At 40.7% G+C, this 24,513-nt stretch overlaps 2 protein-coding genes across 6 annotated transcripts in view; one reads left to right on the top strand and one right to left on the bottom strand.

Annotated features, from left to right (window-relative positions):
* Positions 1-9,289: 9,289 nt before the first annotated feature.
* Positions 9,290-24,513, bottom strand: part of LOC144658788 (neprilysin-1-like) — an 86,998-nt gene continuing 71,774 nt past the window's right edge. For all 5 annotated transcript variants that reach the window (XM_078519268.1, XM_078519265.1, XM_078519267.1 and 2 more), the window contains 2 exons: positions 21,398-21,474; positions 9,290-9,845 (listed from right to left, as the gene is read on the bottom strand). In XM_078519268.1, coding sequence (XP_078375394.1) covers positions 9,746-9,845; positions 21,398-21,474 — 177 coding nt within the window. In that variant the 3' untranslated portion in view covers positions 9,290-9,745. The remainder of the gene's footprint in view (positions 9,846-21,397; positions 21,475-24,513) is intronic.
* Positions 17,905-23,436, top strand: LOC144658802 (uncharacterized). The gene is made up of 2 exons (XM_078519289.1): positions 17,905-18,428; positions 23,360-23,436. Exons 1-2 carry the CDS (start codon positions 17,945-17,947, stop codon positions 23,371-23,373), a joined length of 498 nt encoding a protein of 165 aa, XP_078375415.1. The 5' UTR covers positions 17,905-17,944; the 3' UTR covers positions 23,374-23,436.

Below are 24,513 nucleotides of genomic sequence, written 5' to 3'. Positions count from 1 at the left end.
TGGCTGGAAACAGTTTTCACTCCAGGTGAAAAATATTTGCAGGCCTTTGTGAGCATTTCGGCACGATTTTTCAACAGGCCGCAACTTGGTGGGCTAAGGTCTCGAATAAGGCTCCAAAGGGTTTTGCAGGTCTCTATGAGGGTTTCTGCGCGATTTTGCTAAAGTCCGCTTTTTGGTGAGCCCAGATCAAATTATGAGCTGAGATTTCTTTGTGAACAAATGTCTTGAAAATGGCTGGAAACAGTTTTCACTCCAGGTGAAAAATATTTGCAGGCCTTTGTGAGCATTTCGGCACGATTTTTCAACAGGCCGCAACTTGGTGAGCTAAGGTCTCGAATAAGGCTCCAAAGGGTTTTGCAGGTCTCTATGAGGGTTTCTGCGCGATTTTGCTAAAGTCCACTTTTTGGTGATCCCAGATCAGATTATGAGATGAATTTTTTTTGTGCGCAAACGTCTTGAAAATGGCTGCTAACAGTTTTCACTCCAGGTGAATAATATTTGCAGGCCTTTGTGAGCATTTCGGCACGATTTTTCAACAGGCCGCAACTTGGTGAGCTAACGCCTCGAATAAGGCTGCAAAGGGTTTTGCAGGTCTCTATGAGGGTTTGTGCGTGATTTTTCTAAAGTCCGCTTTTTGGTGAGCCCACGGTCAAATTATGAGCTGAAATTTTTTTTGTGAGCAAATGTCTTGAAAATGGCTGCTAACAGTTCTCACTCCAGGTGAAAAATATTTGCAGGCCTTTGTAAGGGTATCGGCACGATTGTTTGAACAGGCCGCAATTTGGTGAGCTAACGCTTTGAATAAGGCTGCAATCGGTTTTGCGGGTCTCTAAGAGGGTTTCGGCGCAATTTTGATAAAGTCGACTTTTTGGTGAGCCCAGATCAAATTATGAGCTGAAATTTTTTTGTGCGCAAACATCTTGAAAATGGCTGCTAACAGTTTTCACTCCAGGTGAAAATATTTTCAGGCCTTTGTGGAGCATTTCGGCACGATTTTTCAACAGGCCACAACTTGGTGAGCTAACGCCTCGAATAACGCTGCAAAGGGTTTTGCAGGTTTCTATGAGGGTTTGTGCCTGATTTTTCTAAAGTCCGCTTATCGGTTAGCCCAGGTCAAATTATGAGCTGAATTTTTTTTGTGCGCAAACGTCTTGAAAATGGTTGCTAACAGTTTTCACTCCAGGTGAAAAATATTTGCAGGCCTCTGTGAGCATTTCGGCACGATTTTTCAACAGGCCGCAACTTGGTGAGCTAACGCCTCGAATAAGGCTGCAAAGGGTTTTGCAGGTCTCTATGACGGTTTGCTGCGCGATTTTGCTAAAGTCCGCTTTTTGGTGAGCCCGAGGTAAAATTATGAGCTGACATTTTTTTTGTGAGAAAATGTCTTGAAAACGGCTAGCTCACAGTTTTCACTCCAGATTAAAAATATTTGCAGGCCTTTGTAAGGGTATTCTGCACGATTGTTTCAACAGGCCGCAACTTGCTGAGCTAACGCTTTGAATAAGGCTGCGAATCGGTTTTGCGGGTCTCTAAGAGCGTTTCGTGCGCAATTTTGATAAAGTCGACTTTTTGGTGAGCCCGGATCAAATTATGAACTGAACTTTTTTTGTGCGCAAACGTCTTGAAAATGGCTGCTAACAGTTTTCACTCCAGGTGAAAAATATTTGCAGGCCTTTGTGAGCATTTCGGCACGATTTTTCAACAGGCCGCAACTTGGTGAGCTAACGCCTCGAATAAGGCTGCGAAGGGTTTTGCAGGTCTCTATGAGGGTTTGTGCGTGATTTTGCTAAAGTCCGCTTTTTGGTGAGCCACGGTCAAATTATGAGTTGAAATTATTTTTTGTGAGCAAATGTCTTGAAAATGGCTGCAAACAGTTTTCACTCCAGGTGAAAAACAGTTTCCACGCCTTTGTGAGCATATCGGCACGATTTTTCAACAGGCTGCTACTTGGTGAGCTAAGGTCTCGAATAAGGCTCCAAAGGGTTTTGCAGGTCTCTATGAGGGTTTCTGCGCGATTTTGCTAATGTCCGCTTTTTGGTGAGCCCAGGTCAAATTATGAGCTGAGACTTTTTTTGTGAACAAACGTCTTGAAAATGGCTGGAAACAGTTTTCACTCCAGGTGAAAAATATTTGCAGGCCTTTGTGAGCATTTCTGCACGATTTTTCAACAGGCCGCAACTTGGTGAGCTAACGCCTCGAATAAGGCTCCAAAGGGTTTTGCAGGTCTCTATGAGGGTTTCTGCGTGATTTTGCTAAAGTCCGCTTTTTGGTGAGCCACGGTCAAATTATGAGCTGAATTTTTTTGTGCGCAAACGTCTTGAAAATGGCTGCTAACAGTTTTCACTCCAGGTGAAAAATATTTGCAGGCCTTTGTGAGCATTTCGGCACGATTTTTCAACAGGCCGCAACTTGGTGAGCTACAGGCCTCGAATAAGGCTCCAAAGGGTTTTGCAGGTCTCTATGAGGGTTTGTGCGTGATTTTGCTAAAGTCCGCTTTTTGGTGAGCCCAGATAAAATTATGAGCTGAGATTTTTTTGTGAGCAAATGTCTTGAAAATGGCTGGAAACAGTTTTTACTCCTGGTGAAAAATATTTGCAGGCCTTTGTGAGCCTTTCTGCACGATTTTTCAACAGGCCGCAACTTGGTGAGCTAACGCCTCGAATAAGGCTGCGAAGGGTTTTGCAGGTCTCTATGAGGGTTTGTGCGTGATTTTGCTAAAGTCCGCTTTTTGGTGAGCCACGGTCAAATTATGAGCTGAACTTTTTTTGTGAACAAACGTCTTCAAAATGGCTGGAAACAGTTTTCACTCCAGGTGAAAAATATTTGCAGGCCTTTGTGAGCATTTCGGCACGATTTTTCAACAGGCCGCAACTTGGTGAGCTAAGGTCTCGAATAAGGCTCCAAAGGGTTTTGCAGGTCTCTATGAGGGTTTCTGCGCGATTTTGCTAAAGTCCACTTTTTGGTGATCCCAGATCAGATTATGAGATGAATTTTTTTTGTGCGCAAACGTCTTGAAAATGGCTGCTAACAGTTTTCACTCCAGGTGAAAAATATTTGCAGGCCTTTGTGAGCATTTCGGCACGATTTTTCAACAGGCCGCAACTTGGTGAGCTAACGCCTCGAATAAGGCTGGGAAGGGTTTTGCAGGTCTCTATGAGGGTTTGTGCGTGATTTTGCTAAAGTCCGCTTTTTGGTGAGCCACGGTCAAATTATGAGTTGAAATTATTTTTTGTGAGCAAATGTCTTGAAAATGGCTGCTAACAGTTTTCACTCCAGGTGAAAAATATTTGCAGGCCTTTGTGAGCATTTCGGCACGATTTTTCAACAGGCCGCAACTTGGTGAGCTAACGCCTCGAATAAGGCTGCAAAGGATTTTGCGTTCTCTAGGAGGGTTTTTGCGCGATTTTGCGAAAGTCAGCTTTTTGGTGAGCCCAGGTAAAACTATGAGGTGAAATTTTTTTGTGAGCAAATGTCGTGAAAATGGCTCGAAACAGTTTTCACTCCAGGTGAAAAATATTTTCAGGCCTTTGTGGGCATTTCGGCCCGATTTTTCAAAAGGCGCAACTTGGTGAGGTAACGCCTCGAATAAGGCTGCAAAGGGTTTTGCAGGTCTCTATGAGGGTTTGTGCGTGATTTTGCTAAAGTCCGCTTTTTGGTTAAATTATTTTTTGTGCGCAAACGTCTTGAAAATGGCTGCTAACAGTTTTCACTCCAGGTGAAAAATATTTGAAGGCCTTTGTGAGCATTTCGGCACGATTTTTCAACAGGCCGCAACTTGGTGAGCTAACGCCTCGAATAAGGCTGCAAAGGGTTTTGCAGGTCTCTATGAGGGTTTGTGCGTGATTTTGCTAAAGTCCGCTTTTTGGTGAGCCCAGATAAAATTATGAGCTGAGATTTTTTTGTGAGCAAATGTCTTGAAAATGGCTGGAAACAGTTTTTACTCCTGGTGAAAAATATTTGCAGGCCTTTGTGAGCCTTTCTGCACGATTTTTCAACAGGCCGCAACTTGGTGAGCTAACGCCTCGAATAAGGTTGCGAACGGTTTTGCAGGTCTCTATGAGGGTTTGTGCGTGATTTTGCTAAAGTCCGCTTTTTGGTGAGCCACGGTCAAATTATGAGCTGAACTTTTTTTGTGAACAAACGTCTTGAAAATGGCTGGAAACAGTTTTAAATCCAGGTGAAAAATATTTGCAGGCCTTTGTGAGCATTTCGGCACGATTTTTCAACGGGCCGCAACTTGGTGAGCTAACGCCTCGAATAAGGCTGCGAAGGGTTTTGCAGGTCTCTATGAGGGTTTCTGCGCGATTTTGCTAAAGTCCGCTTTTTGGTGAGCCACGGTCAAATTATGAGCTGAACTTTTTTGTGAACAAACGTCTTGAAAATGGCTGGAAACAGTTTTCACTCCAGGTGAAAAATATTTGCAGGCCTTTGTGAGCATTTCGGCACGATTTTTCAACAGGCCGCAACCTTGGTGAGCTAAGGTCTCGAATAAGGCTCCAAAGGGTTTTGCAGGTCTCTATGAGGGTTTCTGCGCGATTTTGCTAAAGTCCGCTTTTTGGTGAGCCCAGGTCAAATTATGAGCTGAACTTTTTTTGTGAACAAACGTCTTAAAAATGGCTGGAAACTGTTTTTACTCAAGGGAAAAGACATTTGCTGGCCTTTGTAGCGTTTCGGCACGATTTTTTAACAGGCCGCAATTTGGTGAGCTAACACCTTGAATAAGGCTGCAATCGGTTTTATAGGTCTCTAAGAGCGTTTCGGCGCGATTTTGATTAAGTCGACTTTTTGGTGAGCCCAGATCAAGTTATGAGCTGAATTTTTTTTGTGAGCAAACGTCCTGAAAATGGCTGGAAACAGTTTTCACTTCGGGAGAAAAATATTTGCAGGCCTTTGCTAGCGTTTCGGCACGACTTTTCAACAAGCCGCAATTTGGTGAGCTAACGCCATGAATAAGGCTGGAAATGGTTTTGCAGTTCTCTATGAGCGTTTCGGCGCGATTTTGCTAAAGTCCGCTTTTTGGTGAGCCCAGGTCAATGAGCTGAAATTGTTTTTGTGAGCAAACGGTTGTGGCTTCAAACGGTTTTGCAGGCGTCTCTGAGCGTTTTGGCGCGATTTTGCTTAAGACCGCTTTTTTGTGTTTTATTCTAGATTTATTTGTTTTCAACCGTTTGGAGCGTGAAAAGGTTACATTTACATCGTCTAGAACTTTCAACCTCTTCTTCAGGACATGATAATGAATATTATATAAGTCACTACGTTAAATATGCTGGGCAAGTAAGAAAATAGCACATGAACATTGATTCCCTAAGGTGCTGTCTAAATTGTCTTATTGTTTGAGTTTCTTAGGATAATAGTATTTCATTAGGATATGTACGCAGTTCTATTCTTACGCTCTGGTGATTTTTCTTTGTGCGTATTTGCGTATATATACAATATTGAAAGTAAGAATAAGAATAAATAATAAGAACGTTTCCATGCTTGGCGAACCGCGCCAGTCCTATCATTCCGGTCGCAAAAAATAAAATATCGGTTTTTCATGCCTTTGGTCACAAAAAACTTCAGGTCATAATTTTAGCTGGGCTCACCAAATGGCGGTCTGTAGACAAATCGTGCCAAAACGTTCAGAAAGGCCTGCAAACGTTTCTTTCAAAGGGGGAAAACCGTTTGCACCCGTTTTCATGGCGTTTGCTCATAAAAAATCTTCAGCTCATAATTTTACCTGGTTTCACCAAATGGCGGCCTGTAGAAAAATCGCGCCGTTTTCACCCGTTTTCAAGGCGTTTTGCTCCGAATTTCATTTTTTCTGCACTATATTAACTCATTTCTGCATCGAATTTACTAAAAACTGCACTTATCTCAGCCAATCAGATTTGAGAAAGTTTTTCATGTATATTATTATTGACAAAATAGTTACGCCTTAATGGCTAGTCTGACGCAGAGTTTCGTCCCAGCCAACGGACTCTTCAGAGGTCTTTCTGCTCAACAATTTGTTTGGATTAGATGTCTGTAAAACGAGGAACACCGTGAAAAACCCCTGGAACAACAAAATCTTTTAATCACAGATAAACAAAATATATTTAATTAAATTTAAATAAATTTAAAATATTAAAATAAAGTGTGATAGCTGCGAGCTGCTAAAATAGCTAGACAGAGGCGAAATGGCGAAGACAACTGATTTCTTTTAATACTCAAACAAGATGGCGGGAAAACACTACACACTTCGCAATGCCCGACGGTACTAAATTAATATTACCGGAAGTAGTATATTTTCGTGGAAAATTTTGATGGTTTCGTTTGCGGTTACAAAGAACGCTTCTGATTGGTTTACTAATAGAATCATGCAATGGCCTCGCTTGTTGGCCAAAGCGACAAGATGTGCGATTCGGACTCGGAAATGTTGCAGCCAACATTTTTACTACAGTACAACTTATTACACACTTGGAATTGTGAGAGCTTGGCGTGAAAGCTCTTTTCGAGAGCTTTCTTATTTAACCGACACCCGAGGCACTGCCTATAATTAGGCGCCTACCTCTAAAATATTTCTTTATAGTTGTGCTTATTTTTCTAACGAGTACGTATTACTGCTGCTATATGAACGAGTGTTTTTGGTCACAGACTGAGGAATACGAACTACAGACTGGGGTGCAAAACGCGGGCTACGGACTGAGGATAAGGTATAAAATATGTACTGCGTTTTGCGCAACGCATTATAGCGAAAGATAGCTCGTCTAGACGGAAACGCGTCTTGTGCCCAGAACTAAGAGACATGTGTAACCAGACAAACGAAAAATGTGCCCATACTCGTCCAGACGGGTAACGCATCTCTATAGTGATCCATAGTGTGAAAACGGCCAGACAAGGGAATTAACGGTTATTTTCGGAAGCTTTCTTAAAATGTTCGGTTATGTTCGGGTAACTCTTGAAAGTTTTCCGACGACTTCAGAATATTTCGTTGATATCATCGGAAGTCTTTACATTTAGTCCTGTTTTGAGCGACCAAGCTTTGGGAAATTTGATTGACAAATTCTAAGCACTTATCAATGCTTTATTTCTTTAATATTGTTACCTTATTTTGATATTTTACACTTATTTAAATTTAATCAAACCGGTTTTTATATTATTATTATTTTCCATCACCGTTTACACCGTGTGGACGTAAGGTCATTTTGTCAAGAAAAAGTTGCGTTTTTAAACAAAAACGGATACGTGTAGACGGGGCCTACAAGAAATGAAAATAAACTGAAAACAAGACGTCCAATATTACAGCGCCTTTCAATAACACGCCAACTCTGTTCAAAATAGGACGACAGTTAATGAGACTTGAAACAAAAATAAGGGTCAAAACCTCCCAATCACAATTAACAGAAGTGTTAATTTTGCACTGGAAATATTTTTCTGTTCTCGGAAGTTGACCTAAGCATGCAGCGGGTACAGGGTTTGTAAAGATTTCGAGATCTTGCTATTTTACATTCTTAAGTAACGTATTTTTTGCAGTATTTTAACTGTCTTTACTCGTAATTTCTAAAATAAGCCAGGGCTTTGTCACGAATCTAAAACAGCCAAGCTCGCTAAGATTTAGTGTTTCAACTCAAAACACAGCCAACACAACTCAGGCAATTGAAAAGGCTCGTGGGGATTACTACAACCGAGGGCCTCTGCAAAATCTTCGTCTATTATCCTCATGTATTATTTTACTTACTTTAATATTAACCAGTACTTGATAAGTCTGATAACACTGTCAAAAAAGTGGTTGACCCAGGTATCAGGAGGTATAATTCAAGCCACCAAGCTCCACGATCTGTGCATTCGTTAAACAATCTACATCATCCAAGCGGGTCAAGGCTTCTTGCCTATAATTAGGCGCCTACCTCTAAAATAATTCTTAATAGTTGTGCTTATTTTTCTAACGAGCACGTATTACTGCTGCTATATGAACGAGTGTTTTTGGTCACGGACTGAGGAATACGAACTACAGACTGGGGTGCAAAACGCGGGCTTCGGACTGAGGATAAGGTATAAAATATGTACTGCGTTTTGAGCAACGCATTACGAAAGATAGCTCGTCTAGACGGAAACGCGTCTTGTGCCCAGAACTAAGAGACATGTGTAACCAGACAAACTAAAAATGTGCCCATACTCGTCCAGACGGGTAACGCATCTCTATAGTGATCTATAGTATGAAAACGGCCAGACAAGGGAATTAACGGTTATTTTCGGAAGCTTTCTTAAAATGTTCGGTTATGTTCGGGTAACTCTTGAAAGTTTTCTGACGACTTCAGAATATTTCGTTGATATCATCGGAAGTCTTCACATTTAGTCCTGTTTTGAGCGATCAAACTTTGGGAAATTTGATTGACAAATTCTAAGCACTTATCAATGCTTTATTTCTTTAATATTGTTACCTTATTTTGATATTTTACACTTATTTAAATTTAATCAAACCGGTTTTTATATGTTAAAAATATTTGGTGTTCCAGGGGTGTTTCGGAATGTTCCTGGTGGTTTACAGACATCCCAACAAGTTTGTTAAATAGAAAGACCTCTCAAGAGTCCTTTGGATGAGACGAATCTCTGCGTCAGTCTAGCCGTACACGAACTATTTTAACTTTTTTGTTACCCACGACTTTTACCCACACCCAAGACCCACGACTTTCACCCACGACCCACGACATTTAGCTATACTCTACGAAAAATACGCCGTCGAAATATTTTCTTAAAAGAGTCTTAAGAGTCTTAAGTGATCTGAAAAGGAAGTTTTATTTTTACCAAAAGCTTACAAATGCCTTTACTGGAAAATTATTTCGTCTCGAGCAAGTGTTGAATAATGGTGACTTGAAAAGGAACTTTTATCTATGCGTGGAAACACGTGTCGCTGATTGGCTGTTTTTAATTGAAACTAATCGTGCGTGTCGTACAGAGGCCGATCTTGCGGCTGGTCATTGTTTTCTACATAACAGTGAACGAATATCGATCCCGAACTGGTCCCTTGGGATTGCTAACAGCTTGATAGCATAGAGTCTACTGCGCAAGCGCATTAGACTCAAAAATAACGAAACGTGAAGATATACCAAAGCAGAATTTTAACTGTTCATGGAAAGTTTCTTTAAAGTACAAGAAAAATCGGTCTTCGGGGAAGTCTCTTAATCACTTTCAATCTAATTGTCACCAAGGTCAATTAGCGAACTGTCTGGTGCTGCCTCATCGATGTCTTGGGGGGTTGGGCGATGATGGAAGACTTTTCGAATTGGGCGCTTATTCGAGGTTGGGCGCTTCATTGACTAAACATACGTTAATCTACACACCAGGAATCACCTTGGTAATTTATTCTGAAATAGTTCTAACAGTATATTTAGCTCGAAGATGAGTGAAAAATCTTCACTAAAGTTTTTGTTGGCAAGGCTACGCGCCACTTTTTACGCGTAGTTTTTTAACAATAGCCTTCTCGTAAATCTGATATGTGCGTATGACAATACATGATGGCTATTTCGTGCTATAAGCTTCTGATTGTATTAAACAAGTGTACGTGGAGAAATTAAAACGTGTATAAATTCTAACAACTCTACTGATTTTGCAAAAGCCCCACATGCACATGCTAACATCGTAAATGCATTACTCTATTATTCTTTAAACGTATTTTTCCAATTGTAACACAGGATACTAGTGTGAACCATTAAATTAATTAAACACTGTCACGCAGAAGTCTTGGGTTTTCCAGATTTCCTAAAAGCTGTATACCAGGAGGCATTCACCAGATAGAACATTTGTTTACTGGATTCATTCTGGACCCAACATGGCAATTGTAAGCTTTGGCAAACTCTTTAGAGTTTTGCATCTCTCCGATGACTCTGCAAAGAAATTTGATGAAGACTGTGGTAAATACTGTGCACTCCTATAATAAAATTATGTAGATTACTTCATAGAAAGTGCGACGTATGGACTTTTTCACGAGTTGGAAAACGAACGTGTGAGTATTCCAATAATAAAATCCGTGCAATTTGCTGAAATTTGTTTATTACATATTTGTATATAACGAGAATTCAACCATTGCAAACTTCACGTGATTTTTCTAGTTTATAGCCGTTGACATATAACAGTTAAACGCGAGGAAAAACAAAGCCGCAAAATATACATCACTTTCCAAGCGAAATCACTATTTATCAAAAAAAAATTTCTAGCGACAAGGATTGATTCTTGCCCCTTTCTTGAATCCACAAGCAAAATATCAGTGGAACACAGATCTAAGGGCAAGGGTAAGTCTTCTCGTTTGGTTGTACAGATGAACTGTCTGTTTTCATTGTCCACGGAAAAACACGGTAACGTATTTTTCCATCACCGTTTACACCGTGTGGACGTAAGGTCATTTTGTCAAGAAAAAGTTGCGTTTTTTAAACAAAAACGGATACGTGTAGACGGGGCCTACAAGAAATGATAATAATCTGAAAACAAGACGTCCAATATTACAGCGCCTTTCAATAACACGCCAACTCTGTTCAAAATAGGACGACAATTAATGAAAATTGAAACAAAAATAAGGGTCAAAACCTCCCAAACACAATTAACAGAAGTGTTAATTTTGCACTGGAAATATTTTTCTGTTCTCGGAAGTTGACCTAAGCATGCAGCGGGTACAGAGTTTGTTATGATTTCGAGATCTTGCTATTTTACATTCTTAAGTAACGTATTTTTTGCAGTATTTTAACTGTCTTTACTCGTAATTTCTAAAATAAGCCAGGGCTTTGTCACGAATCTAAAACAGCCAAGCTCGCTAAGATTTAGTGTTTCAACTCATAACACAACCAACACAACTCAGGCAATTGAAAAGGCTCGTGGGGATTACTACAACCGAGGGCCTCTGCAAAATCTTCGTCTATTATTCTCATGTATTATTTTACTTACTTTAATATTAACCAGTACTTGATAAGTCTGATAACACTGTCAAAAAAGTGGTTGACCCAGGTATCAGGAGGTATAATTCAAACCACCAAGCTCCACGATCTGTGCATTCGTTAAACAATCTACATCATCCAAGCGGGTCAAGGCTTCTTGAGAAAAACTAATTACTGTATATTAACCTTTCATTGAAAGAATTTTCTTTCCGTTGGTGGAACTTCTTTTAGTAATATTAATCGAGTTACTGTTGTGCCAAGAAAGTTTAGAAACTTAATTGTATATTACCTCAGCCGACCATAATGTAAGCGATCGTACGTAAGATATTTTAATTTACTGTATTACTAGTACTGTACTTATTGTAAATATTTGTAGCGTAGTGTAAGTAGTTACTCACTCACTCACTGCCCATTGTGCCCACTGGCACGTAGGGCAGCAAAGTGTAAGTAGTTATTGTAAGTATAATGTAGTATTGTCAGAAGTGTAGGTAGTGTCAGTAATTTACGTACTCTATGGAAAGTGTTGTAAGTAGAGCTCAATATACTTAGTTTTCCAACTACTGTTGTACGAAGAAAGTCACGACTTTAAGGTATCACGGAAGGAAAATTGGCGTTTTCGTTCCAAGTGAAATTGTGTGCAAACCATCAATGGTAACCCCAATAAAGTATATATTTTCTGAAAGCTCATTGAATAAAGATTGTTTATTTGAGAACACATTTACATGAGAGCCAAAACTTTTATGTGGAATTTGATCTACATATACGGGTCTAAAAAACGGTGTCTCAGATTTTTCTTTTCTTGCTCCATTAATTTTTTATGAATTTTTAAACTTTAAAATGGTGTTTTTAGGGCTTCTTTAGGATTAAAAATTCATACAAAATTAATGGAGCAAGAAAAGGAAAATCTGAGACACCGTTTTTTTAGCCAATGTATGTAGAATAAATTCCTCATAAAAGTTTTGGCACTCATGTAAATGTGTTCTCAAATAAACCTAAAGTTGCGTAACATCATAATTTCAAACAAAATGCTGACGTTGCTTATAATGGTCTACATGATGTAAACAAAATCAACAATTACAATCTTTATTCAATAAGCTTTCAGAAAATATATACTTTATTGGGGTTACAATTGATGGTTTGCACACAATTTGACTTGGAACGAAAACGCCAGTTTTCCTTCCGTGATACCTTAATTTAAGGTGGTCGAATACAGTTTTTACGTGGCTCAAAAGCGCGCGCTATGATTTTCTGCCTGACGTCCTAAAATTGCGTTAGCAACTCTAAACAAAACGAAAAAGAATTCGAGCTCTTTTACCGCGCTTGACCAAATTTGGATACAAGAGAACACTTCAAAATACTTTCAAATAGGTCTTTAAACCTGGGAGAGGAAACAATACGACAAAAAAGGTAGATAAACAACCGAAAAAGAAGTTCTATTTCTGTCTTTCATTATCGCTCTCGACGCATGGCGTCATATTAGCGCGCGCTCGCACCCGCAATTCGATTCTCTTTGGAGGTCGTAAAAGCCAGATTTTGATCCAGATTTTCCCGAAAACCTACCGTACAACCTATTATGAAACTTTCGCAATTAATTTTAAGGGATGAACCACGTCCACAGCCAAAATTTTAAAAAATGTGTAAGACAGATTTTAAGCTATTTTTAAAATCGGCAAAATATCACATATTTCTTTCTTGCGAGAGATATTTCTATAATTTAGCAATGCATGAATGTTTAATAAGAGCCAATGTATAATTTCTAAAATTTTGAGGGTAGATTTTAAGAAAAACGTCGTTTAAACTACTTGTAATGAAATCAGTACATTAACTGTTAATTATGTACGTATAATTAACAATTTCTCTACGTCACTAATCACTTGCTGTAAGTCTGGACTGAATGAATAAACACCATAAAACGTAAACAGTTCAGTGTGATCGATTTCTCTAAAACTGGTGCCGAGACCCGCATTAAAATGTCAAAGGAAGAACTAAAACACAACAGGGCAGTCAGAGGGGCATACAAAGGTCATTGTAACCAAGACATCAAACGCGCGGAACGTCTTATGACCAATACTGAAGGCGGCATAAACATCACAGAAATGAAAGCAATTGGAGAACGTCTCTCAAGGAGATTGGACGAAATCAAGGCTATGGATACCACTCTCAAGCACGCAACATATGGAAATTCCTGTTGAATTCAAAGCTCTCGCTTTCGCCGATCCACTGAACGCGAAAGGTGATCGCACAATAGATATACTCACCGGAAACGACCACTAAGCCCAGGTCATTCTGGGAAACACAAAGAAATCACAAGATGAGAGATGGATGGCTACACAAAGCAAGTTTGGATGGCTCCTCTCAGGACCGGTACCCAACAATGAATTCAGTACAGAAACTGCACTCAACACATTATGTCAAATGATTGATGCACAGCCCACAAGAAACGATGACCTCAACGAAACTCTCACTAAGTTCTGGGAGATCAGCAAAATCCCAGACGAGTGCAACGACAGAGGTAACAGGAGTCCAGAAACATTTTCAAGATACTATTGAATTCAACAAAGTTACCGGCAGGTATAATGTAATACTCCCATGGAAGGACAACAAGCAAAACCTACCAACAAACTTCACATTGGCGAGAAAAAGACTAAGCAACCTGCAACATACCCTAAAAGGAAAACACCCAGAGATATTCACAAATACAACGAACAACTGCTCGATCAACTCAAGAGAGGATTATTAGAACAAGTCCTCGACCCGAACATACATCAAGGTGTCATGCACTACATGCCCCATTTTCCAGTCTTCAAAGAAAGCAACACAACAGCTATGAGAATCGTTTACGACGCTTCAGCAAAGATATCCTCGAAGGCATTAAGTCTCAATGATTGCCTTTATACAGGACCTAACCTCCTACAAAGACTACAAAATATGTTACTCACCTTCCGATGACACAAGATAGCCTTCACGGCAGATATCGAAAAGGCGTTCCTACAAATAGAGCTCACTCAAGACAGGGATGCTACGAGATTTCTTTGGCTAAAAGATATAGAGAAATCAGCGAATAATCCAGACAATTTAGTTCTACCGCGTACTTTTCGGAGCCGCTCCGTCTCCATACTTACTAAATGCTACAATACAGCATCACCTTGCCAAACAAGACGACTGGATATCAGAAGACTTACAACGATCGATTTACATGGACAACGTTGTCACGGGAACAGACACTGAACCTGAAGCCTTACAGTATTACACATCATCGAGAAACTACTTCCAAGGGGCGGGTATGAATTTACGGCAATGGACCAGCAACTCCCCTACCTTAAACCGTCAAGCTCATGACGATGGAGTATACGCAGAACCAATGGTCAAAGTCCTTGGCCTCAATTGGAACACAAAGACAGATACTTTGTCACTTTCATTAGCGAAACTGATCAAGCAAACAAACAGCATAGAAAAAGTCTCCAAAGGATCAGTATTAAGCTTATCCTCAAAACTATACGACGCCTTGGGATTTGTGGAACCAGTGACAGTAAAAGCGAAAATAATGATGCAGGAACTATGGAAACAAAACCTAAAATGGGACGAAAACCTTTCTGGAAGCTAAGGAGAACTGGGTCAAATGGCTGAATGAACTACAAAATCTGACCACACTGGGAATATCCAGACAATACTTCAATAATGATGGCAGGAAAGTTCAACTACACGTGTTCTGTGACAGCAGCCAGCTGGCCTATCTGAGAGGAACCACACCCAAAAGTGAGACAAAATGTACATTCACAATGTCCAAAAGTAAAGTAGCGCCCATAAAACCACAAACAATGCCACGATTAGAACTACTTGCAGCAGTGCTTGGAGCAGAGGTATCCAAATACCTATCAAATACTATACTTTCAAAGTTCCATACATCCGAAATTATATTGTGGAGTGTCTCATGGATAACTTCATCAAAGCCTCTACGACAACAGTTTATCCAACATCGAGTACAACGGATTAGAGACATTACCTCACAGAGTTACGTGGATGAACTGCCCGACCTCTTGCAACCTTGCAGACCTCATTACCAGAGGATTAGACGCTAATGCCTTTATATCTAAACAGCAGATTTGGAACCAAGGACCCGCGTGGCTTATGAAGCCAACACGGGAATGGCCAACAGTCACCGACAACCAATTACAAGACAACACAGAAAATTACACAGAGACCCAAGCAATAAGCATAATGTCGCAAGCACACAAAAGAGCCCAAATTTACTGAACGTCATCGATATCACCAAATACAGTACCCTGAACAAGACGCTACGAGTTACCGCGCTCGTTATCCATTTTACCAGAAAACTGAGAGAGAAAACAAAGTCTAACACAATTACTGCCATAGACATGAAACAGGCTCGCAACGCTCTACTCCAATCTGTACAACAATTTTACTATGGAGAGATCCTATCGAAAATAAAAGACAAAGGTAAAGGCAAACGGCTAGCAATAATACACCAGCTTGGCCTTTATTTAGACGATGATGGCTTGTTGGGATGTCGCGGAAGACTACAATACGCACAGCTACCCCACAACACCAAGTTTCCAATATTGATACCGAAGGAGAGTCACTTGTCAACCCTTATTGTTAGAGCAACACACTCTATAGTTTTGCACGGTGGCGTACGTGAAACCTTAACAGAACTTAGGCAATCGTATTGGATGCCTAAAGGCAGGCAGCTAGTAAAGAGGGAAATAAGGAAGTGTGTGACCTGTAGAAAGGTAGAAGGACCACCATTTCGCTCGGTTAGCTCTCCTCCATTACCAGATATAAGAGTCACAGGGTCCCAACCCTTTCAAGTAACGGGAATTGACTATGCCGGACCATTATACGTGCGTAACGCCAATAAAGAAGTCGCAAAGGTCTACATCTGCGTTTTCACCTGTACAACAATACGAGCAGTACATCTAGAGTTAGTAGAGGATCAAACAGCCAGCGCATTTTTGAAAGCCTTCAAGAGATTTGCAAGTAGAAGAGGAATTCCAGAATGCATAATTTCAGATAACGCTAAAACGTTCAAAAACAAAAAGCCCTCAAAACGCAAGTGATAGAAGCAGCCGAGTCTCAAAGGTTTCTTGCCAACCATGACATTAAATTAAGCTTTAAAGGGGCTAGGTCACGAGGATTTAGCAGATTTTTTATCTAAACTGCTCTGAAATTAGTGGTAGCCAACCTTACCCATGGAAATCATTATCTTTGAACATCTAAAGGAAGATATAGCCGTAATTTGCTGAGAGAAATCAAACCACGGCTGTAAATATCCATTTTTTGGAGATGCTCGGAAACCATTTGAAAAATTAAGCCTTAATCTTTCAAATTGCAATCCATTTTCATCCGAGCTATCTGTAGCCAATGACGCTTGTTTACAGTTTTAATGCTCTAATATAGCAGTTATTAATAAAAATGGACCATTATTTTTAGGTTTCTTACGACACAAATATAAATTTTTGCTGTTCAGAAATTTGGTAAAATCCGTGACAAAGCCCCTTTAAGGCCAAACATAAAAGCGCAGTTAATGGAGCGAGACGCTCGTGGCCCCTGCAGGGTCGTTAATGTTTATTTTGATTGTGTAATGTAACGCAATGAAACTGTACTCTTTTCTTGTCTCGAAAGGACAATGATTACAATGGCCGTTTAGATATAAATGTTGCAACACTGTCTAGCACAATTATATCATGCATTTTGTATGGCTAGCCTTTTAAATATCTCTATTCATGTCTCATTTAAGCCTGCATGAGATCCTTGCTTTCTACACTATTTGCCATTGGCCTAAATCCAGACAACTGTCTGGCTATAAAAGTTTATAGAATGAACTTTAGCATCATTCGCCAGTTGTATCGCTTGTGTTACTGTAACCTAGTTCGAAATTTGTAAATTGGAGATTGCAATGGCTCGTCCACGTGACGCAAAACCAAATGGCCGTCGTCCTCGCCGTGCTGAGAACGAGAACTTGGCTAAACTCACCTCCGAAGTACTTCGCCTTCGTCTCCAGCACAGGCAGACCACCCTATGTGTTCGTGGTTAATAATTGTTCACTTAAGACGAACAATAGAAATATGTTGAAATCTATGAGAGTTACGAATAAAGCTCTGAATAAAGCTCTTAAAATTACATTTATAAATGAACCTCTTTCGAAATATTTCAATAAAGGTGAATTAAATATTAATTGCGTTCGACGGTAGGAGAACGCATCCTAATCTTGCGGTGGCCTGTGGCCCCGTGGTTGTCCTGTGAACGCGCAAGCGAAAGTGGTTCTATGTGTGGTACTATGTATGTCGGTATGTGGCAAGTTGGCCTCGATCTCATGTGATTAGACATTAGAAAGCAATTAATTGCGAAAAATTAAAATCAGCCAATCAACGGCTAATCAAGCGGCGGAAGTGTCAAAACTCCCGTGCCGGGCCGGGTTGGGGTTTGGATGTGCAACGGTCGCAAGGCGTTGATTGGCTGATTTTAAATGAGCCGCATGCTTGGAATTCCTTTGGTCGCCCTGTCAGCTACAGATCATGTTGAGTAACCTTCATGGAGGACTTTAGCTTCGCTTTTCTCCGGGAAAATTGGACGGAGGAAGCCCAGACTCGGCCACGATATGAAAAATATGTATTTGATCACAAGCCGGAGAAAAAAAGGTGAGAATTTTAAAACTTCAGCGTTAATTCCCGATTGAAGTGGAGGAGGTCGCGGTTGGCGGCCGCTCAGTTGCCTGCCTGTGTCCTTTTCTCCTCTAACCGACCCCCGGCCGAACGTAAAATACGAAAAAAACGCTTAATACAGCCCAGAATGCGAAAAAACACACCACACATGAATAGATTAACATTTAATTCACCTTTATTGAAATATTTCGAAAGAGGTTCATTTATAAATGTAATTTTAGGAGCGTTATTCAGAGCTCTATTCGTAACTCTCATAGATTTCAACATATTTCTATTGTTCGTCTTAAGTGAACAATTGTTAACCACGAACACATAGGGTGGTCTGCCTGTGGTCTCCAGGCGTTGAACCTTCCTATTACAGGAAACAAAGCGCAAATGGTCAAGCGTTTAAAAGCCGCTTTACAACCACAGCAAGCTCAGATGGAGAATCCTGGTCGTGTTCGCAAACGCCAAGCTAACACTCGCGTGGTACGTGAGCGCCGTGACAAACAGCAGAATCCTACTAATCAACCAGACGAACGCGATCCTACAAGGGCTGGCGCCGTCGACGAGGTTGACGACGATTTTTCCTCAGTTAGCTCGGTGGAGGACATTGCAGATCCGCTGGATATGGACGACCCTTTGGCGGAGGTAACTTTGGAAGAAACTCAGCCTGCGCCTTTTACGGCATCGCAGTTGGCCACCATCCGCGAGACGGTGCAACGATCCATCGCAGAAGCACTGCAACAATCGCCTCCCCAGCCGCACCATGGCCTTGCCGTGTCGCCATCACTTGTTACACCACGTCGACCTGGCGCCGCTACTCCAGTTGGCCTTCAACATCCAGTGGATAAAAGTACAGAGGACAAAATCTTGCGCGGTGAGTACCTCGATTTTACTGTTTTACTCCCCGACTCGCTAAACCAGTCCCAGGTCTCCGAGCTTCAGGTCAGATTTGATGACTCGGGTCCAGGCTCCTCTAACATGACCATGGTCCGTAAGCGGAAACCAGTGATTGACACCTTTCACAAGTGGTTAGACGCTTACACCACATACATGATAGTTCTTGTCACAGCCTACCCTCGCCGTTCTTTGGAACTACTAAAGTACCAACAAACTATAAGCTGTGCGGCTACCAAATTTAAAGGTCTGTCCTGGCTCACCTACGACGAACAATTCCGTAAACAAGCCGCACAGGACTTAATTATCAACTGGGGCCAGGTAGACCTTGAACTTTGGACAGTGACATTTTCGGGCTTAACTAAGCCACACTGTCCTATCTGCTCTAACCCGCACCACAACCAGAGCGACTGCCCGAGTGCCGACCCTTCCCGCCAGCAGGCAAAGAGTGGACCAGTGTGCTTCCGGTTCAACCACGCCTCTGGGTGTACCACCAGCTCCTGCCAGTTCCCGCATGTCTGCCGTCGCTGCTATTCCAACAGCCACTCTATCCTCAACTGTCCAAGAAGCATCAGCAGGAAGGACCACAGCAGCCAGCGATACCAGAGCTCCAGCCATGGCGGAAGCGGCAAACAGTCGCCCACTTACTTATCCATACACAGACATCAACGACGGTCCACCTCTTACCCCATCCCATTTCCTCTGTGGACACAGACTTCTTACACTGCCAGATACAGAGGAGAACTCGGACTACATCCCTCATGAGTCGGCCAAAGAATTAACAAGACGGGCAAAATACCACCAGAAAAAAATGCAGTCTTTCTGGAAGCAATGGCAAAGGGAATACCTAACTGGCCTCAGGGAACAACATTCATCCCAGAAGAATAAAAACATATCGGGAGAGCCAGTAGCTCGCGGTAAAGTTGTGTTGATACATGACGAAACACCGCGAAATCAATGGAAGCTAGGAGTCATCATTCAACTACATCAAGGGAAGGATGAATTGGTACGCTCTGTCACCCTAAGAACAGCAAAAGGAAATCTTTTATCGAGACCTATCGAGAAGCTTTATCCACTTGAGGTGTTAACCGAGGAAGACCTACAAGACTCTAAAGAAAACATCAAGAGCCCTGAAGAAATAAGGTCGACAAGCGAAAAACGAACACAGCGAGCTGCCGCTCAAAGGGCTGCAGTAAAAATGAATGAACTTTAAAACTAAATACTAATACTTTATAATTGTCTATGATCAACATTTTATTGCTGGCCCGGGAGGGTGTAATGAAATCAGTACATTGAGAGTGATAAATGATCGTCGCAGTGAATTTCCAATTTAAGCAATTGGAATAAAGAAGCCTGAAAAAAATTCAGGGCTTCAACGGGATTCGAACCCGTGACCTCCGCGATACCGGTGCGATGCTCTACCAACTGAGCTATTGAAGCCACACATTGGGAGCGAGGTCAATTGTGAGTTCATATTTTCCGGTGAGAGGAATGAAATGATGTAATGTATATGAAATGATTCATATATGAACTGCGGATGTATATGAGAGTGATAAATGATCGTCGCAGTGAATTTCCAATTTAAGCAATTGGAATAAAGAAGCCTGAAAAAAATTCAGGGCTTCAACGGGATTCGAACCCGTGACCTCCGCGATACCGGTGCGATGCTCTACCAACTGAGCTATTGAAGCCACACATTGGGAGCGAGGTCAATTGTGAGTTCATATTTTCCGGTGAGAGGAGTGAAATGATGTAACGTATATTAACTGTTAATTGCGTTCGACGAAGGAGAACGCATACTAATCGCGTCGTTTGCTCGACGTCAGTCCCGCGGGATCTATGGTTCAGTCCCGCGGATATCAATCGCCTGATGCCATAACCATTTGAGATTTTTTGGACTGCTACAAGTGACCTGGACCTCATGCAGGTGGCCTCAATCTCATGTGAGAAGACATTAGAAAGCAATTAATTGCGTCACATCAACGTCACAATGACATTAAGCCGCGAAGACAGCGCGCGCAAAAACAATTCAATTAAGCCGATACTGCTAGGCTGTAAACAATTTTTGCGTTCGACGGTAGGAGAACGCATCCTTATCTTTTTGGTGGCGTGGTGGTCTCGTGGCTGTCCTGTGAAAGCCGTTCTATGTGTCGTTCTGTGTATCTTCGTATGTGGCAGATTGGCTAATTAATGACGTCACAGTTTCGTCTCAAGATACCCTGGGAACGAGGTTGATTCGATCTAACGATCTTCTTCGGTTTGCTTTTTCGAGTTTGACCTGTGAGTTGTGCTGGAAAATAAATGTTTCGGCTGTGCTCCCTTCAACAGCAGCAAAAAAAATTTGCTATGCTGCCTCGTGCACTGTTGGATTGAGATTGTTTCGCTGATAGTTTCCTAAAGTGATGTTGGACGCACGCTTTATGTTGCGCGCGCGGTCGTTTCAAATTTGTATGACGATATAAAAGTTTACGTTTGCTAGCCTTATGTACCTATCTTGGGTCGAACGCACTCCCCTAATCTCTGATTATTACTAGTTATGTACGTATAATTAACCATTTCTCTACGTCACTAATCACTTGCTGTAAGTCTGGACTGAATGAATAAACACCATAAAACGTAAACAGTTCAGTCTGATCGATTTCTCTAAAACTACTAGTGCCAGTCCCCTCTTAAGCACTCGGCCGTTCATTATAGCTGTTTATTAGCATTTTTATTTTCCAAATTTCGCATATGATGGTTATAGGATGCAACAAACAGTAAAAAGAGATGGATAAAACTTTTCTGGAGATTCTACAAGAGAGTTAAAAGTTGGACTGATTTTCCCTCTCAAAACTGTATTAGGCCACCTTAAGTTGTCATTTGCGATTAAAAGTGTCGTGTTTTTTTTAAACGCAGAGATAGTTCATGATAACGTGGCGAGTCTTTTGAATTTAAACTGAGTCATTTTACCTCCAGTGTTCTAAAGTGTGTGTTGCCTGCTCAATTTTCTTTAGAGCAACTGGCCGAAGGACAGATCCGCAATCCACCTGGAAAAAAGAAATGTACATTTAGTAGAGACAACACGCCTGGTTTTAAAGTAGCCTTGTCCAAAAAATGTAACGTAATCGCTGAGTTTTTGTACGTGCTTGAATTATATCTTCAGTTTTACGTGCTTTCAGTGCTTTCTTCCAAGTCTGTTATTCGGCAAAAACGAAAGAATATGGAATAGATAAATTCATAATTTTTTTTCTAAAGCAGTGTTTGTGGAACTAACCTTTATTCTCAATACCTTCGTCAGTCTGTGAAGTTTGTAAACTTGCAAAGTTTTCGTGCAGTCTTTTACCTGGTTTTACTTTCGCGATGAATGACTCCGGCCACAATTTGCTAGATTTCCACGTCAACGAACTTTAAAATCGTTGAATACATTTTGTACCGTGACAATTCGTCCTTTTCCTTTTATTTCTTATGACTTTTATAGCTTTAAAAGAACTTTTACACGCTTTTGTCGCGTCGATTTGTGGATTTTGTGTGTGGAGCTGAACCTGTGTTTGATTCTTTCGGCCGCTGTGATTGGTTTACCGGGCCATCCGATGAACTTGTTGAGATATAAGACATTTGATCACGAAAAATAAAATTCTTGGTTTTCACGTGACGTCATCATCATTCTAAAATCTAGAATCGTAAGACCCTCGATTTTTTATCCTTCACTGGCTATTAGACGTCCTTAATACATATCTTGTTGAAGGTTTTTAACTCGATAGCATTCTCCGTCTTTAAGATAGAGCAATTTGAATTTCGGAGTTTCTCGCCACACGAGATCAAAGATGGCCGCCAAAAGGCTGTCACGTATGCTTTAAAAAATGCTTCATCTTGTGATTTTTAACGATCTGAACATTTGAGATTTTGCAAGAAGTGTTTATCTGAATGTTTACTTGTTCATGATGGTGATCTGACCGCATTTTGTAGCAGAAGTGAATGCCAGATGTTTTTGTTGATTTCCGGCCGCCATGTTGGAGCCCAAGCAGTTGGGCTCCAACATGGCGATTCCATACTGTGCTCTCTAAATTTGCGTGAAACACTTTGACGGATAACTCGAGTACGGAATGACGTACAGACCTGAGACTTGGACAAATAGTTTATATAGTAGTTTTCTACAGCCTGAAATATTCTTGATTTTTATGGACTCAATAGTTTTGGATTTATTTTTTCGCGGCGTGACAGTGAAAACCACCTATAGATTCCTATTTCTTTGACGAACGTTTTCCATAGTTATTTCATAAAAGCAATAAACCACACTTTCTAGGGCTTTACTGGCGTAATAAAACCACTTGGGATGTACGTTGGGAGGAAGGCGAGTGATTTATAAGCTTTTCTCGTGTTCTCCCAACATCTCGCGTGGTTTTATTACGCCAGAAAAGCCTTAGAAAGTGTGGTCTATTGCTTAAGTAAAATAGGCCATTTTCGAGTTACCCTTTGCCTCTGTTTACAAACAAGTCTACGTGTGAAACCATTCATATGAAAATGAGTTTCACCTACACGTCCATTTTCATGCACATCAAACTCATTTTTATTTGAATGGTTGCGCACGTAGACTCGTTTTAAAACAGAGGCAAATGGTTACTCGGAAATGGCCTATTGATACACACTACTAACAGCAACCAATACAAAAAATCAAGAGGAAACATGAGTATTTAGAAGACATCCATTTGGAAGTATCGTAACAGCTGGTGCTAGAGCCGATGAAGATGTAATTGAAGAGCAGGAGAGGATAGAGATCTTAATACTTTTCGAACGTCGTTCTAAACATAAACATATCTACTACCAACATGAATATAGACTCCCATGCAAATAGTCACTAGAAACAACCAAAAAACAAACAATGTCCAAGGCGTTCCTGAAGCTTCATTGATCAAAGAAAAATTAATTTTTCAGGTAACTTTTTGTGACAACAAGAAGAGTGCTACCTCCAGTGACAGAGATCGCGTGCAGACCTACATATATAATATTCCAGCAGAAGAAAAGTGATTGTATGGAGACTGACAGAGGTAATTAATGAAAGATTAGTGTGTAAAGGACAACCAAGTGAGGTTCCGACAAGAGTGATCCTGTGCATTCCGTATAACACTCAGGATAACAATTGAACGGTCAGTTTGTAATGAAGGAGCTCATTGTACATACATTTCTTGGATTTTGGAAAAGAGGTCCGACAAACACGCTGGAGGATCTGAAGTTTCCGGGAAAATGTTAAATTTAGTCATAGTGGTACGTTAAGGTCCTTACGAAGATCAGTAAAGGACGAACTCAAAGAAGGGAACATCATGGGGAACACAAGTAAATTTTAGGCAACAAACATACCCACAACAGAAAAAAGGCAAGGCCGAGAAGTGTAATCATTGTAAAAACCAAGTTTTGGTTTATTACATGAAATTTGATTTTATAAAAACGATATTCCGGCTCTATTTCAGAGTCATAGTCTTGTGATGTTAATTTTACAAAAGGAACTTAAATATCTAAGGCGTGTTGATGTTACGTAAGAAAGTATAGAAATATTGGTAATCAGAGAAATAGTTGTAACTCTCTGGAGGCCCTAAGTTCTTTATTAATGCTAGGCTTAAGATTCTTGGTTTGAAAGGCTTTCAGGAACGCTAATTGTGACCAATTGTAATTAAAATCAATTATTTCGAAGTTGTTATACAGTGTGTTAAGAATATGGTGTTTAAAACTAACACAGCTCGTTGGATGGTTATTAAGACAATCAGCTAGTCTATGAAATTAAAGCTAACCAATTCAATAAAGAAGTTGCAATTAGCAAGATGGTGATACATAGGTTGTTTAGGCCTTGTGGCGTGCTCATGGAGCCTGAAGGCCAAAGAGCGATCTTTTTTGCCTATACATGCTATATATTGTTGAGAACAACCAGGACAACAAAGATAATAGATCCGCAATATTGTATCTAGAAAATCAAATTTCTTGTTATAACCAAAACTTGGTTTTTACAATGACTACACTTTTCGGCCTTGCCTTCTTTCTGTTGGCTCTGTATTTTAAACTTGCTCACAGACACAGCAATGTCAATTCCCTTTGCA

The sequence above is a fragment of the Oculina patagonica genome, chromosome 6 (genome assembly GCF_052425735.1).
Source record: "Oculina patagonica isolate OP01 chromosome 6, crgOcupat, whole genome shotgun sequence".
Lineage (NCBI taxonomy): Eukaryota > Metazoa > Cnidaria > Anthozoa > Scleractinia > Oculinidae > Oculina > Oculina patagonica.
This window is presented reverse-complemented; position numbering and strand designations above follow the sequence as displayed.

What these genes read in the sequence shown, in the direction of transcription:
- LOC144658802 (XM_078519289.1), top strand. Translation starts at nt 17,945, where the DNA reads ATGGTCAAGCGTTTAAAAGCCGCTTTACAACCACAGCAAGCTCAGATG.